We start from the raw sequence: 16,665 nt of genomic DNA on the forward strand, positions 1-16,665 counted from the left end.
TGACCCAAATCATAAACCGCTGGTAGGATCATTTTGATTTGAACAATTTCCCAACTAGACCCCACAAGTAATATCCCTACCAAATATCATGGCAATCAGTTCAGAGGTTTTTGACTTTAAGTTGTTTACACACACACACACACACACACACACACACACACACACACACACACACACACACACACACACACACACCCGCACACACGCACACACACACACACACAGACAGACACACAGACACACAGACAGACAGACAGACGCCGGGCGATCCATTTAGCACTACTGAACCTTAGTTCAGTTGTGCTAAAAACAAACGGCTTGTCAAGTGAGGTGAATGACTTGTAGTGTTCACGGAGTAATTATTAAATACAACCGAATTCCTAATTTGAATAAGTTTAACACAAATATAAGAGCAATTAATGTTCCGGCGCATTAATTATACTGGTTACATAATTTGGGCCTACACTCAGAGATGATTAACTAATTAACAATGGAAACCAACAGAGTAGAAAGAAACCGCTGTCTGGCTCGACAAAAATCTCATCAACTGTACTACATTTGAGTGTGTACCTCCACAAATATCTTACTGACATTGCTACATATATTGTATTTTGTGACTCCATAAATATCTTACTGACATTGCTACATTGTATTTTGTGACACCACAAATATCTTACGAATATTGCTACATTGTATTCTGTGACGACATAAATATCTAATATTGCTGCATTGTATTTTATGACTCCATAAATATCTTACTGGTATTGCTGGATCTTATATACATCGTCTAACTTGGCAAAGAAATCTTAATATTAACATTCCAACGTGTTATCACCTGATATAAGAAGAAGTGATCTGAAGTACAATTTTACATTTTATTTCACAGACATGTTTGAAAACAGTGTATGCTGTTACAATGTATTCGATTTGGCGACGATCTGCCCAGATAACAGTAGCTCACGCAAAGACAATGCCGAAGTGGTCGTAAATATCATACCAGATCTAGACAATAACAAGGAAGTAATCTGAATATATTAGCAAAATTATTGTTGAAGCAGACGATATCTTGTTCCTACTCAACTGATTTCCATTGTAATAAATAATACATCCATATTGATACGTTTACTTCCTATTTTTGTAATAAATCTGAAAAATTTAGCAAACGAATTCTACTCTAAGGCCCGGAACAGTTTCATTAGCTTTCCTGCGAAATGTACGCGTTATGTTAATTTTGTTTGTGGCTACTGTATTCATTCTCCAGCCCTGCGTCTTAGAACAGCGTTGTGGTGGTGGAATAGCAACGGCAACGTTGAGGGCACTCCTATATACGTGGTTTTCACTCTGAACCGTACTGATCCGGCTAGACGCTTCCTTTGCGTTGTTGACTTGCGGTGACACTTGTGATGACCGTTTTCCACATTTCAGGATGACAATAATGGCTTCGCGAAACTGCAAAAAGGAAAAAATAAACAAGAAAAAAATGATGAACAGTCTTCACTCGTCTCATTTAGAAATTTAGTATATAATCAACGGTAGGTTTGTAATGCATTCATATGATTATATATCAAAAAGAACTGAGCTGAACGTAGCTCGCAGTGTTATGCCGGTGATGCGTATAAAAGCACAAGTTCCTGAAGTAAAAATCTATTGTGATACGCGATATGTGCACGTACATGTACCTGGTGGGATTAGACATATGTTGGGGTATATATATATACCCCAACTAATACCTATCAATGGAAAAACACTAATTCTGTCATTGAATGGTTCACATCTATTACCAATAAGCAATCATGCTCTTTCCTCACGTTTGATGTAGTTGAATTCTACCCATCAATCACCCAGAAACTTCTACATGAAGCACTTGACTTCGCATCAAATTTTACAGATATCAAGAACGAAGAAAAGGAAATAATTATGCATACAAAGAAAACCCTACTTTTCCACGATGATTCACCATGGCACAAGTCTAACCCGCCCTACCTATTTGATATTACTATGGGCTGCTATGACGGAGCAGAAACTTGCGAACTTATAGGCACCTACTTACTTAGTAAAGTCAAACATATGTTTGATAATGAGGTAGGATTATACAGGGATGATGGCCTAGCTGTACTCCGTAACCATTCACCATCGAAAGCCAACAAAGTAGCCAAGCAGCTAACTTCAGAATTTAAGAAACTCGGCCTTAGAATCACCACCGACCAAGGTATCAAAATTGTCAACTTCCTTGATGTCACTTTCAACTTGCGTGACGAGTCATACCGACCGTACACAAAACCAAATAACACCACCCACTACGTCAACAAGAAATCAAACCATCCTAAAGCCATAATTAAGACCATACCCAGCTCGGTAAACCAACGACTATCCAACATTTCCAGTGATGAACAACTATTCGACGCCACTACATCATCCTACCAAGATGCACTCAATGAAGCAGGATATAATCACACCCTCAAATTTGACCAAACAAGACACACTCAACGCAAGCGGAATCGCAGCCGTAATATAACTTGGTTCAACCCACCTTACAGTAAACACGTTTCAACAAACATCGGTAGAAAATTTCTCAACCTCATCGACAAGCATTTCCCTATATCCAGTGTACTGCATAAAATCTTCAACCGTAATAATACCAAAGTGAGCTATAGTTGCATGGACAACATGGGTAAATTAATCAGCGGTCATAATAAAGCCATACTTTCAAAAGCTAAGCAAACACAACAAAATACCTGTAACTGCAGAAAACCAAAGGAGTGCCCTCTCGCAGGAAAATGCCTCATAAAAAGCGTTGTTTACAAAGCAACAGTCACCACTAACCAAGATCACAAATCATACATAGGCGTTAGTGACACAGAATTCAAAAGCAGGTTTAACAACCACAAGTCTTCATTTAAACTTGATCACAAGAAGAAAGACACTGCACTCAGTAAATACATTTGGCACCTAAAAGACAGCAACATTAATTACGACGTACACTGGTCAGTTCTCAAGCAGGCTTCCTCATACTCTAACGTTACCAAACGATGTCAACTATGCCTCTGGGAAAAATATTTTATTATAACTGCCGACAAATCAACGAACTTGAACAGCAGAACTGAATTAATCAGTAAATGCCGGCACGCTAACAAGTTCTTACTTAATAATACGTAACCTTTGTTGTTAATCTTTTTGTGTACACACAGCCATCAGTGAACACACACAAGTTATGTACATAACGCAGGATGTATAGCTAACGAATACTATTAAACCACACTATTACACCTGACGATCCTTCGGGTGAAACGGTCCGTAGTGTAATTCCACTATGTAATATCAGACTCGTCTTCTTTCATTTTTATGTATGATAGCTCTCCAAGGTGATCGAGCACTCTACTTGGCGAAAGAAGAATGAAATTATATGTATATATATATATATATATATATATATATATATATATATATATATATATATATATATATATATATATATATATATATATATATATATATATATATGTTTGCTATGACATATACATCGAGATATAGAGGAATGTAACAATGCCTTCTCTCTGCCGTTCAAATTCATTTTTGAAGTATCACAGTTTTGAGACTCTTTTACGCGTTGGGACTTTTTATTTATTAGACTTGTAGTGGTCCAACCCTAGTCTAGTCCCTATACGGAATAGTTACGATTTACACATCCACTCACGTATAGTCAAAGTCGTTACTCTAGAAGTCCTGAGATGCCTGAGATGCAATCTAAACTTCATCCACAGCTACCCACCCACACATATAACATCATATCTTTTTTTAATCAATCACAAAATTGTAACCAATAACACAGTCCCTCGTAAAGTTAGTGTTTATTATATTGGGGTAGTTATGTAATGTCCAAATACGGTATATTTATCAGCTTAGGAAGTTACTTATACACTGTTTACATCACTATAACGTTTGGGGTTCACTGATTGGATAAACAAATGTTTGTGCTGATTGAGGGACTTTAACCAGACGTGGTTTAGAGACTACGTTGACATCCAGAATACATTGTAATCCAACCCATGCTGCCACTTCTTGCATTGCTATTACTAAAATCATAGTCAGGTACGGTGGCATTGTGAGTATAGACACACTCCTAATATTTAAAAAAAAGCATATGCTTGAGTAGGGATGGCCTACTTATTGATTTTATCCAAACAGCGCTATTGATTATTTGCATAAATTCACATAAATTATGACATAAAATGACCACAGTCACTCGTGAATAATCTCATATTTCGTATATTTCGTATAACTAACATCCATTGTAGAGCTGACTGATGAAAAATATGACTATTTAGAATATCTAAATCTACATCCCTTTAACAAAACATACTTTACACTAATTTGACAATACTTCACCATTATTAATCCTTAATAACTCATCTTTGAGTGAATATTTGACCAATGTATGAGGTTCATCAGCAATAACACTCCCAGAGTACATATATGGTAAACTTACATGTCCATACATACATACATACATACATACATACATACATACATACATATACATTCATACATACATACATACTTACATACATACATTGCAGCAAGAATGTTAGAAATATTGATGATATAATTATTATAAAGCTTGCTAAAGGTACCAGATGTGGATAATACGGATTATATTAATTGTAAAGTGTGATTACCAATGACAGTAAAATTAGATTAAGATGTGATATTAAAAAAAAAAGTCTCAATATAAACAATAATCTACTTGGAATATGGAATTCTAATTGCGATGGTGGCCGTTTTGAATTTTACTAGTTTATGCAAATTTGTATAATTTATGTAATTTCGTTGGTGGTAAGGTTTGTATGTCACTTGGCAGGCTGGACACGGTGAATAGAAAGTTCCTGTGAATGACAACTATTTATTACCCGGTGCGCAGTATAAAAATATCCCCCCGAAGCACCGTTTTTGTCACAACAATGGGAAACAAACATTGTTATTTCGTTATGCAATTCTTCAAACGAATAATATGTAAGTATACAGTCAAATTTAGCGTCGCCTTCGCAAACAGACAAGCGTTGGCCTCAGAAACAGACACTGCTACTATGTGCTGGAAAGGGCGGAAAAAATCATCCACGATGATGTTGATTTGAACTTCGACCTATGCGCAATACTGACCTTTTTATTCAGAGCGAAATAGATTATAGGATTGTAGACTGTGCTTGACTTTGCAACTATTGACGGGATGAATGCCATTGTCGTAGTCACTTTCTCAGCATTGCCAAAAGCAACGTATAATGACAGCACAGCATAAGGTCCCCAGCATATTACGAAGCACGCCACCATGAGTACAACCATCACAGCAACCTTCGTTTCTTTTTTGGCTAGATTGGTATGACGAGTCACTGTAGTGAAATCGGCGACACGTTTGCTCGACTGAAACACGACAATATACAAGACTTTATAACAAATAGCAGTCGATGACTATATTGTTCTATATTGGTTACCTTAACATTCCCAAGTTTTTGGGATTATTGTGTTTTCTATAAAAGCACCGAATTTCTTTTTCAAAACAAAACACGCGAAATCGTTATCTGTGATTGAACTAGCTTTTTGTCTCAATTAAGATTATCACAGGGTATGGGTTCTACCAAAATTACTAGAACTGTGTGCACCTCGTTTTGTTTAGATATTGTATAGACCAGTGTAGCTAGCATGGCTCATTCATTTCCCTTGCATGACAATTTGTTTTAGTGGAAAAAATACCTACGCCAGCGTTAGACTGCAACAATAGGTTGTCTTACCTTGTATACCACATAGGCAACGTTCCAATAGCAGAACACCATGATGACAAGAGGAATAAATAAAACCACAGTAAACAGAAATAGTATATATGATACATCACTTGGTTTACCGGACTCCCAGTTAACGGAACATGCTATAAAAAAGAAAGAAAGAAAGGGAATTAAAAATTAACTGCGTCAATAGAACATATAGAATACCACTACTAGTAAATCTTCTCCTTTCTATGAATTTATCTGTAAGTTATTCATGCTACATCGACGCTGACGCTGGTGGCGCTGTTCAGACGTAAAAATGACACTTTGAAATGAACGTATTTTTTTACATATTGTTTTTCTTTGATAATAAATAATGTGCATTCTATCTCTTGTCAAAAGTTGTTTCTCAGCGTACAAAAATAAAATGACATTAAAGTACCGGTGATCAAAAAAGTTAAGGTGATGGCAAATCGAAGTAAATGGTTCTTCTACTGTTAATGCACGTAACGTACTGTACGTATACTATAAACCCTGATGGCGAACGAAGGATCCCACTTACATGTACCGGGTCCTTCTGGTGTGTATCGACCCCATCCAAAGAACGGCGGCGTTGTTGTTATTAGCGTCATCACCCAGATCAAACTGACGTGTACTAGTGCCAATCGACGAGTTATCTTTCTTGTCGTTAGAGGGCACCGTATCACCAAATATCTCTCAACAGATAGAACGGCCAATGTGAATATGGAATTCACACCTAGACCAAGCATTAAAGGAATACACATTGTAAGTATTCGTTGGTAATTAAATTACATGAATTAAAAGGTTCTAACATACAAACAGGTGGAATGCGATTGTAACGAGGGGAACACCATTCCGGAGAGGATCGTATGATATCAGGACAGTCCCTACAAAATGTAACAACATAACCATACACGTATATGCTGACTGGACTTGTGATTGTGTCCACTTTTCTACCTCTGATTCAAATCAGCTCTGTTTCCATCTATTTTACTTAGGGAACGAACAGAATTTACAGGGGGGGGGGCACGAAAAGATTTTAAGGTGCTCAGAAGATGGGACGTTGAAAATTTTGACGGTCAGAAAGTGAGGGGTTTAAATATTTTACTCTTGATTTGTGCATGGTTCATTGAACCAACTTTAATAAACCTCAGGATTGGTCGTTTATCACTGTCAGTCATCACTTTTATTGACAGTAACTGAACTTGCGTCATAGACGCAGGGGCATATGAGGCAACATTTCTGATGAAACTCGAAAATATTATATGTATGTACTTGTACACTTTCTGGTCTTTTAAAAAAATGAAACATTTTTTTCTAATAATCGCAGAAAAAAAGTTTATATAAATATGGAAGACTCCAAAAAAGAATAAAGAAAAAAGAAAGTATACGGATAGACATGGTGCAAAATCGAGGCTGCAGTGCGCTCGCGACAGCTGACGTGCTCCGCTGCTTGGCGTGCTCGAGCTCAAACGTATTCCTTGCTTAAACTTCTAATACCATGAATACAGAGGGGTAGGACACGGCATCGAATAAACCAATCAGGACGCTTCAAATCGAACATGTGACCCATGAATTTTCTCTCGAAGCTTGATACCACCTGCTGCCCTAATAATTAGGGAACGAACAGATATATATTTCGCATGTTGCAGTACATTGCCAAACGTTGCGTCTTTTGCGAGGGAAATAAACAAAAACACAATTGATAATATCTTGGTTTAATCAATATTTGGTGCCGAAGAGTTGCGGCAGGGCTAGGCTCGAACACACAGTCGATTCCTGTCTATATTATTTTCGTAAAATTACGTAAAGATATTCAATAAACATTAGTCATCATATCTGTTTCTCTTCAAAATATACACTTTGAACGAAGGAGAAAAAGTAACATCATTTGACTGATTAAACAAATACTCGTAAGTTTGCCCAAAACAGAAAGTGTCCGTGAACGAGGGCGATGTGGTTTCTTTTTTAGCAAATGAGCAAATTGAGCAAATGCTGAGCTCGTGGATGTTGAATTTTCAAATTCCAGTACTTTCATGGACGTTTGCCAAGATTCGAATCATTCGAGCTCGCGATCCCATGACAAGACAGAGAAGTAAATTCTATGACCGTTGGGGGCGCAATTCAATCGGTACACGCCACAGCGCAGCGTCACGCGTCACGTAAGTCACATATTCCAACGCGATTCGATATGAGTTAATTATGTATTTCTCTGTGTATAATTAAGCAATAACCCCCGCCGAAGGCGGGTATACACGAGATTTTGGTACAATTCGCGACATATAGCACGAGCCGAATGGCGAGTGCTATATGGAGCGAATTGTACCAAATTCGAGTGTATACCCGCCTTCGGCGGGAGTTATTGCTATTATATTCTATCAAAATGTGTGTCAATTTCTTCTAAATGTGATTCTGTGGTTATTTATATGCCCGAAAAGGCGAATTCGCAAGTACAGAAAAAGATCGTCGGTAATAGATCGTCGGGAACGAGCATATTTCAATGAGTGGATACGTTCATGTAGCCACACACTGCATGAACACAGCCATACACTGCATTGCAATGCATTGCATTGATAAATTACTTTATTTACATCATTAAATGCATAACGAAAACGCGTTGAAAACTAGCAACGAAGAAAACGGGGCAAGAGGTCAAAGAAAGTAACAATTTTGTTGGGATATTTACATAAGAACGATACAATCTTGTACACTGCTAAAAATAGATGTCTCGGCGTTGAATCGGAGAAAGCGCGAGACAGTAAATCAGAGACGCGACGCGACACAGTCTACTTTAATTTAATATGTAACAAATTGAACATTGGCCGTACCTGAAAATGTACAGTATAAGAACGAACACATTCAGCTGGTATGTATTATTCATATGCTAGTTTAGGGGCCCATTTTACCATTGCCAGCCGTGGTAAAATGGGATTTTACCACAGTTATTATCCAATCAGAACGGCGCATAGTAGCATGATATAATATAATTATAATTATGGCAATGGTAAAATGGGCCCCTAAACTAGCATATGAATAATACATACCAGCTGAATGTGTTCGTTCTTATACCAATAAGTTAACACTTCCCCAGAGTAAAGGTGTGTCAGGTATCCTGTACAATAGTTTGGGTTACAGTAGTCCAAATAATTCCACTGATGACCTTGCGATCGAAAGCAACGATCGATCAGTGGCTTCAACATCACTGATAAGGTACAAGTTCTCCCCATGCAACGAGCCGTCTCAGCGTCCTACTCTCGTTACTATACGCGTTGAATCGAGCAACACCGATTTAACTTTTAACCATCAGTCAAGGTGCGTCAGGATTATTTCAAAACTGTACATTTTCAGGTACGGCCAATGTTCAATTTGTTACATATTAAATTAAAGTAGACTGTGTCGCGTCGCGTCTCTGATTTACTGTCTCGCGCTTTCTCCGATTCAACGCCGAGACATCTATTTTTAGCAGTGTACAAGATTGTATCGTTCTTATGTAAATATCCCAACAAAATTGTTACTTTCTTTGACCTCTTGCCCCGTTTTCTTCGTTGCTAGTTTTCAACGCGTTTTCGTTATGCATTTAATGATGTAAATAAAGTAATTTATCAATGCAATGCATTGCAATGCAGTGTATGGCTGTGTTCATGCAGTGTGTGGCTACATGAACGTATCCACTCATTGAAATATGCTCGTTCCCGACGATCTATTACCGACGATCTTTTTCTGTACTTGCGAATTCGCCTTTTCGGGCATATAAATAACCACAGAATCACATTTAGAAGAAATTGACACACATTTTGATAGAATATAATAGCAATAACTCCCGCCGAAGGCGGGTATACACTCGAATTTGGTACAATTCGCTCCATATAGCACTCGCCATTCGGCTCGTGCTATATGTCGCGAATTGTACCAAAATCTCGTGTATACCCGCCTTCGGCGGGGGTTATTGCTTAATTAGATATTAATTATCGATTCAAGATACTGAAATAATTATAAAGAAGAACATTTTCATGTTGTCTTTATTCATGTTATTCAATATTGTTATAGACACCAGAATTGTTGCCTCATACGTACCCTTGCATTGACAGTGATGGAGGGAAAGTGTTCAACAATGTCACATACTGCATACGGGCTTATCTATCAATCATACTGAGAAAGAAAAAAAGTGAAGAAAAAAAAATTTGTGCGACTTTTTCGGGACACCGAAATTACATAAACGATTAAATGGATGAGAATTCAAGTTCTTTACTCGTCACTACTTCGTATTTCAGAAGTTGTTCTGTTATAAACTCTGAAGTCCATTATGTGAATTGGTGTACCATACTATTTATATGTGCAGCGGGGATGGGGTGGGGGATGGGGGGTGGGTGGTTACTGTACTATTGAACATAACATTGTACATATAAAAATCTCTGTTGAGCATTGGCGCGGGGGTGGGGGTGGTTGGGGGCACAAAACACGTGGATTCACATGGGATGGGTATATTTAAGAGTGCGAAGGTGGTGGGGTGATCTTCTGAAAATATTTTGTCCAAGATATTCTCTCCTCACTCCCCTCCCTCGCTGTAAATTCTACTCGTACCCTTATATCTGATAACAACGATTCAACATACCTATACCATTATTCTTCCGTGGCTATACTAACAATTTTTCATATGAGCTATGCTACCATTAATTTGACTTAAGGAAATAAACAGCATTTACAGCTGGGGGGGGGGTAAGCAAAAATATTTCCGTCGAAATGATATTCCTTGGTGCTACTTAAAACTTCTCAGTCCCATTTTTCTCCTCAGAACCCTTGCCGTAAGTCCCACTCGTTCCTTACCTCTACAACCGACTTCTTATCACTCCTACAATGAAGCAAAGATCCAAGCCTTGCTTTCATTCCCCTGGATGCAATAATTACTCGTATACTGATGCTCCACTCACCTGCGGCTGCATTCAGAAATGCATAACAAGAACAGGCGGTCTCTCCATACAACCATCTACCCGTAACGTTGGCAGCAAACGTCAGCGGGGTGGCAAACACTGAGACGAAAAAGTCACCCAGGTTGAGATTGACAAGAAATATGGATATAGGAGTACGCAAAGATTTATTTTTCGCCCACGCCACTATAGTAAGCAGATTATTGAATGTTCCAAAAACTCCAATAATTCCAAGAAACACCGCTACCGTTGTGTAACCTCCTCGACTAAAATTGACGTTGCTGTTTCCAGTCTGATTTGGTGGCAGTGTTAGGTTACTGTTCTGACTTTCCATTATCGACTCTCTCTTCTCGTTTTCCTGGCAACCGTTCACTACATTTCGAATTGTGTCGTGCGTACGTCAAATGTCACTTTTACTTGACAGTAGATGTGTGAACACCAATTCAAATAAGTTATGTGATCTGGGAAGGATAACAAAAACTATAAGGTGGTTTGACAGTCAATGTTAATAGCGATATATAGCGATAGATTATTTTATAGACTGTGGTCAATCTAATCGTTTCTTGCTACTCTCCATACCATTCGCTCATTACACACGATAACTGTTATATTGTGTGTATACAATATATACTGATTGAAGTGTGATGCACTGAGGAGATACATCTCTTTACATGAAATGACTACGACATTGAGGTGATTTTACATGGACAAGACATTGAGGCAACATTAATGGAGTGATGCATAGATATGGCATTGTGGATCGAAGTACAGGGCCGCTGCTAGATTTTAAAGCAGTGGAAAATTGAATTTACTGGAACGAAGCCTTCCAAGTTAAGTATGCATACTTTTAGTAGGATTCCCCCCCCCCCACACACACATACATACATACATACACAAACTAACTTAGGAAATGTGTTGCGGTCCAAGGTCACGAATTACCCAAGAATCGCGTGTTCTCAGAGCATGTAATAATAATAATAATAATAATAATAATAATAATGTTTATCTATCATATATATATATATATATATATATATATATATATATATATATATATATATATATATATATATATATATATATATATATATATACGCTACTGCACATGCAATGAAATACGTCTTGGTTTTGCGAAATACAGACAAGCACGCAGTATAAACAAAAACAAAAACCAACGACAACGAACATACAATACATTTACATGGGTAAAAAGTTAAGAGGGGCGAAATCGATGCACTCTCGAGATATTTAGGTTAGATTCGTTAAAGGTTCTAACAGCTGTACGATAAAAACTATTTAAAAACCGATTAGAACCAGACTTGATTGAACGATACCGTTCAGCAGAACGCATCAATTGAAACAAATTACATTGCAGGGTGGTGCTCATCACGGACGATAGACATAGATTTTTTCAACACTCGAGCCCTGTAGAGATCGTCAAGGGATGGGAGACAGCATCCGATGATTTTACTGGCAGGGTTGACGACCCAATTGAGTCGCTTCCTGTCATCCATTGTGACATTTATTACCATACCAGACAATGAATGAGAAAGTCAAGACACTCTCAAACACTGCCCGATAAAATTTAACCAACAAATTGCCCTGGAATGAAAGGATTTCGATCATTACAAACTCTTAAATAACTAGAATCGCACAATTGAAACTAAATCTAAAATCAAACTAAAATAATCTTTACTTCTCCATGTCATCTTTTCGCTTCAGAAAATATAACTCGACAGAACACTTTATCGTTCACCGATTGTATTTACCATGATGGTAATCGATACAATCAGTGTTAAAGGAAGCCAAACACTTCCGGGAGAGTGTTTAGCTATCACTCGCCACATCGAGTGATTTCCGATCCTGCAATGCAATTAGTTCGCAAACGAAGAAGGGATGGTAAATGGTTAGAGTAGGGCATACAATATTACGATGCTTGGAATCTTAAACGAGATTATTATATTGGTTAGCCTACCTGCATGATGATCTATCCGGCAGTGACGATGATGATGACTTAGAGTGTGAACAGCAAGTCTACATTGACGCAGACAACATGACAGAAAGTAACAAAACCCGATACGCAACTAATTAATATTTTGAACAAAAAAAATATAAGAAGATGCCAATCAATGAATTCGTGACCGGAGACAAACTGGGCGTGGAAATGTACTATATATGGTATGCTTATTTTGATAAAGCAAAACGGGAAAGTTGCGTCCGCACTAGCTACTATAATGCAATCAGTGACTATTATTTCAGACCACTATAGAGAATATAATGGTCCGAGTTTTTATGTATTAAATGACATCTCATTAGGGGGCCACAATTAATTTGAGAACATTTGCTGACGCGCGCAAGTAATTGGAAGTCCAAGCAATTTACTGCAGACACCTTTGATTGAAGTGCTCTGCAGGGCCAAAGAAAGCGTCACTGTTAAAGTGGCCATATATGGATGATGATTGAGGGGTGGGGGGGGGGTGGGGGTGGGGGTGGGGGTGGGGGTTATTTATTTTTTATTTTTAAGGTACAAAATAATTTTATCATGGCTTCCTATGTGAAACAACATCGACTGAGTGTGTGTTTGTACTCATTGCATTGCAAAAACTAAAGAATGTGTAAAAAAAAAAGGAAAAAAATGTGTAAAAAGTTTGTTATTGTACGTACAATAACAAAGATTTTTAAAACATTTAGTGATTTAGTAATCTTTTGCAATGTATTGAGTTACAAACAAGGACTTGGCATTTGTTGTTTCACACAGATTTTTTCAAGTAGGAAGCCATGGTAAACTTGTTTTATAAATTAAAAGTTCAAAACAAATACACAATCCTCATAAATATGGCCACTTTAATATCAGATATAAACTAAATACATCCCGGAGCTTCCCGATTGTTTTTTCCTATACGAACCGCCGAATGCAAAATTTTGAGCTACTGTTCCCCTGTGATCTCCGCACATAGCCTACAGATGGTGTCTGGTCGTTTCACCCCATAACCAGTTCGCCCCATTGCCAGTTCGTACCTACTTAGTCGTTTCGCCCCAGCGGTTTGGTCGTTTCGCCCCATGTGGTAAACAATGGTTATGGGTTAGAATACGCAGTTTTGAGACAGTGCTTTCCCACGATCGAAACATTACGGCCACATTCGTAAAACAAATTACGGTATTTTTTCAGTTTACTACGTAGTATTTCCTGTTACTATACCAAGTAATGATGAAAACCACTGACACGTGCCGTGTTTATAATTTCATGATGTCGCCCTATTCTGAAGCAAGTTTGCTTGAAGTTTTACCGCGATCTGGTCGATTGATACACAACTTCGCATCAAAACCATGTACAACCCGTTTACGTTTCAAGGCGAATGGGTAGAGAGAACTAGATCAGTATTTGTTCACTTTATCTGATAGATGCGTTGCCGACCATTTACAATGGTTTCGGGTTTTTGCGAACGATGCCGAGTTTGTATGAATTTTTATGTCATGTCGACGTAGTTTAGTCGATTGATAGACAGCTGTCATAGCTTTTTCTATTCGTTGTAATCATTCACACTCCATTGACATAATCCATGATGGACAAACATGTGTCTATGTCAAGCCTATAGAATGACTACTGTTACGTCTTTGTGGCCTTGTCGGATCGTTCTCACGTCTTTAGAAACATTAAGTAGCAAACAATTGAATGACGACAACAGACTAACTAGCGGCGAGGTCGTTGAAAGAAAAAAGTTAATTGCAGCATAGACATTTTGTCTATGATTGAAGCAAATACAAGTAACAAAGATTGAAGTAAGATCTTAGACCGCCGAAGACTGGCCGTAGTTAGTCAAACCTTTTGAATACAATGAATAATACTTGGGGGGGGGGGGGGGGGCAAAGGTAGTTCAGATGACCCAACCCCCTACCAAGGGGTTTTCTTGACGATACATACCCTATAGCTGTGGGTGTAGGCGCAGTACATACCCCTACAACGTGATTGGTTCAAGCGAAGTCTTTGGATCAAAATTTAAATTTTCAGCTACGCATTAATACAGTATGTTTGGAACGTTCTTGCAAGAAATGATATTTTCATTTGAATTTAAATGGTTCAAAGGAAACAGTGCTTGTCATATGGGCGGGAATAAATAGTGTCGTTAAATTGTATCCAAGTCTTGAGTAGTTTTGATGCATGCAAATTGAGTGCTGAGAATGAGTGGGTTATAGCTAGCTCTCTAATCGCCTGAAATCCGGGCATCTGATTGGCCAAGTGGGTCTAGCCGTAGTAAAACAGTTTCTGTTGATCGAAGGCTAAAATGTCATAACATTGTTACAATATTATTTTATGGTATAAAATATACACAAGACCCTCGTGTACATCGCGTGAAGTATCTGCGTTTCTGACCAAAAAAGTGGGTACAACAAAAAGTATAACGTTGTGACGCAAGAGTCGCTTCCACCATGGAAGTATAAGTATAAGTTATACTTCCATGCTTCCACCGTACAACTTCAAGGGGTAATGATCGAACTGGTAGACCACCGATTAACATATCAAACAATAGGATTTTCTAATCTGTTTTTTCCATTGTCTGTGGTGTAAACGTAGACTTCTCCATAGATAAAAGATACATACCTGCCTGTAAAACAATGTCTACCGAGACATTCTCTTTGCAAAAATAAACAAAAAACAATGTGTTTTACTGTTTCTGTCCGTTTGGCACGTACTGAGATATTTGGGAACTTATTTTCCTTTAAAAAAATAATCTATCAAACACGTCATTGTCCTTTAGCTCAAGCGTTTTTGATGTAGGCATATGATCATTTTTAAATTGATAGCAACATGTCTGTAGATATTCACGTTTGAAAATACGTTGTCATTATTTTAAAACTATTTCTCTATTTTTGACGATATATACATGGACTTGGAAGCTCCTTTATCTGAAGACAAAACCTGTCTATTACACTTACAAGACAATTATTGTCATTACTTGATTAATACACTACATGTAACTGTTGTTACATGATCAGCTGGTCCAACTGAGTCTTTGATTTCTGTTCAATAGTGTATTATTTCCTTGATGTGTTGCGGTTGAATGTCACCATAATTATAGTTGCAGGAATATTCATACAAAATGTCATGCTATTTAAAAATAGTTTTGTTGGAATGTACGAGTTCAGTCCCCTAATTGTACAGTATAAACTGACAACTAGGACAGAATGACATTGAATAACACTATAAAATGCAGCCTTGTATCTTGTGCTTGTTTGATTTAGTTGAATATACTGTCAGGAGAAAGTATTTTTAAATGCATAATTATTCCAATAAAGCAAATATATTATGCATTGATGTATATACCATCATCTAGTTAAATTAAGCATGGCCCCAATTTTGCTGAAAATGGCCCCACTTTTTTTTCAGGCGAAAGGGGTCTGGAGGCCCAACTTTCTCCAGGTCTTGGCTAAACGCTGGTTTACGAATATGTTTATTGGAGTTAATTGTTACATATATTGTGATTCAGTTCACTACCTCATTCCCTGCAATACATTCTAATGTAACTTGAAAAATTGATCTATTGTATCTATTTATTTATACTTATACTAATGCAAAGTTTAAATTTGTTTAGCAGCTGGTGTTCAACTCGCCATTTCTAGAAAGTATCTAGCATGCCTTAGAGTTTATGTTGTAAAGTTATAGTCATGTCAATACAACTTATTTCGGTCGGATCTGTTTTACATTCAAATTTGAATTCAAATATTTATCTTATACTGCAGAATCAATATAATCAATGTATCAACATGCGATTTCTTCATTTACGGTAGGAACTTGACATCACAATGTCAGACTCAACGTGTGAGCAACACATTTATCTGTAGCGTTTTCGGCACACAATAACTCCGAGTCAATAAAACTGCAATAAGAGTTTCCCCAATACTTCATACTTCAATAAATACTCATGCCTAGCTGATGGATGGGTATTCCCGGAATTTTTGAATGA

The 16,665-nt window shown here is 37.6% G+C and overlaps 1 protein-coding gene across 1 annotated transcript; it reads right to left on the bottom strand.

The window, feature by feature from the left end:
* Positions 1-1,155: 1,155 nt before the first annotated feature.
* Positions 1,156-11,036, bottom strand: LOC144444333 (visual pigment-like receptor peropsin). Its single transcript, XM_078133749.1, has 5 exons — positions 10,706-11,036; positions 6,319-6,513; positions 5,784-5,917; positions 5,158-5,415; positions 1,156-1,449 (listed from the first exon to the last, which is right to left on the bottom strand). The coding sequence occupies exons 1-5, from the start codon at positions 11,034-11,036 to the stop codon at positions 1,156-1,158; spliced, it is 1,212 nt and encodes a 403-aa protein (XP_077989875.1).
* Between the last annotated feature and the right edge of the window lie 5,629 nt (positions 11,037-16,665).

The sequence above is a fragment of the Glandiceps talaboti genome, chromosome 2, assembly GCF_964340395.1.
Source record: "Glandiceps talaboti chromosome 2, keGlaTala1.1, whole genome shotgun sequence".
In the NCBI taxonomy this organism is placed as follows: Eukaryota; Metazoa; Hemichordata; class Enteropneusta; family Spengelidae; genus Glandiceps; species Glandiceps talaboti.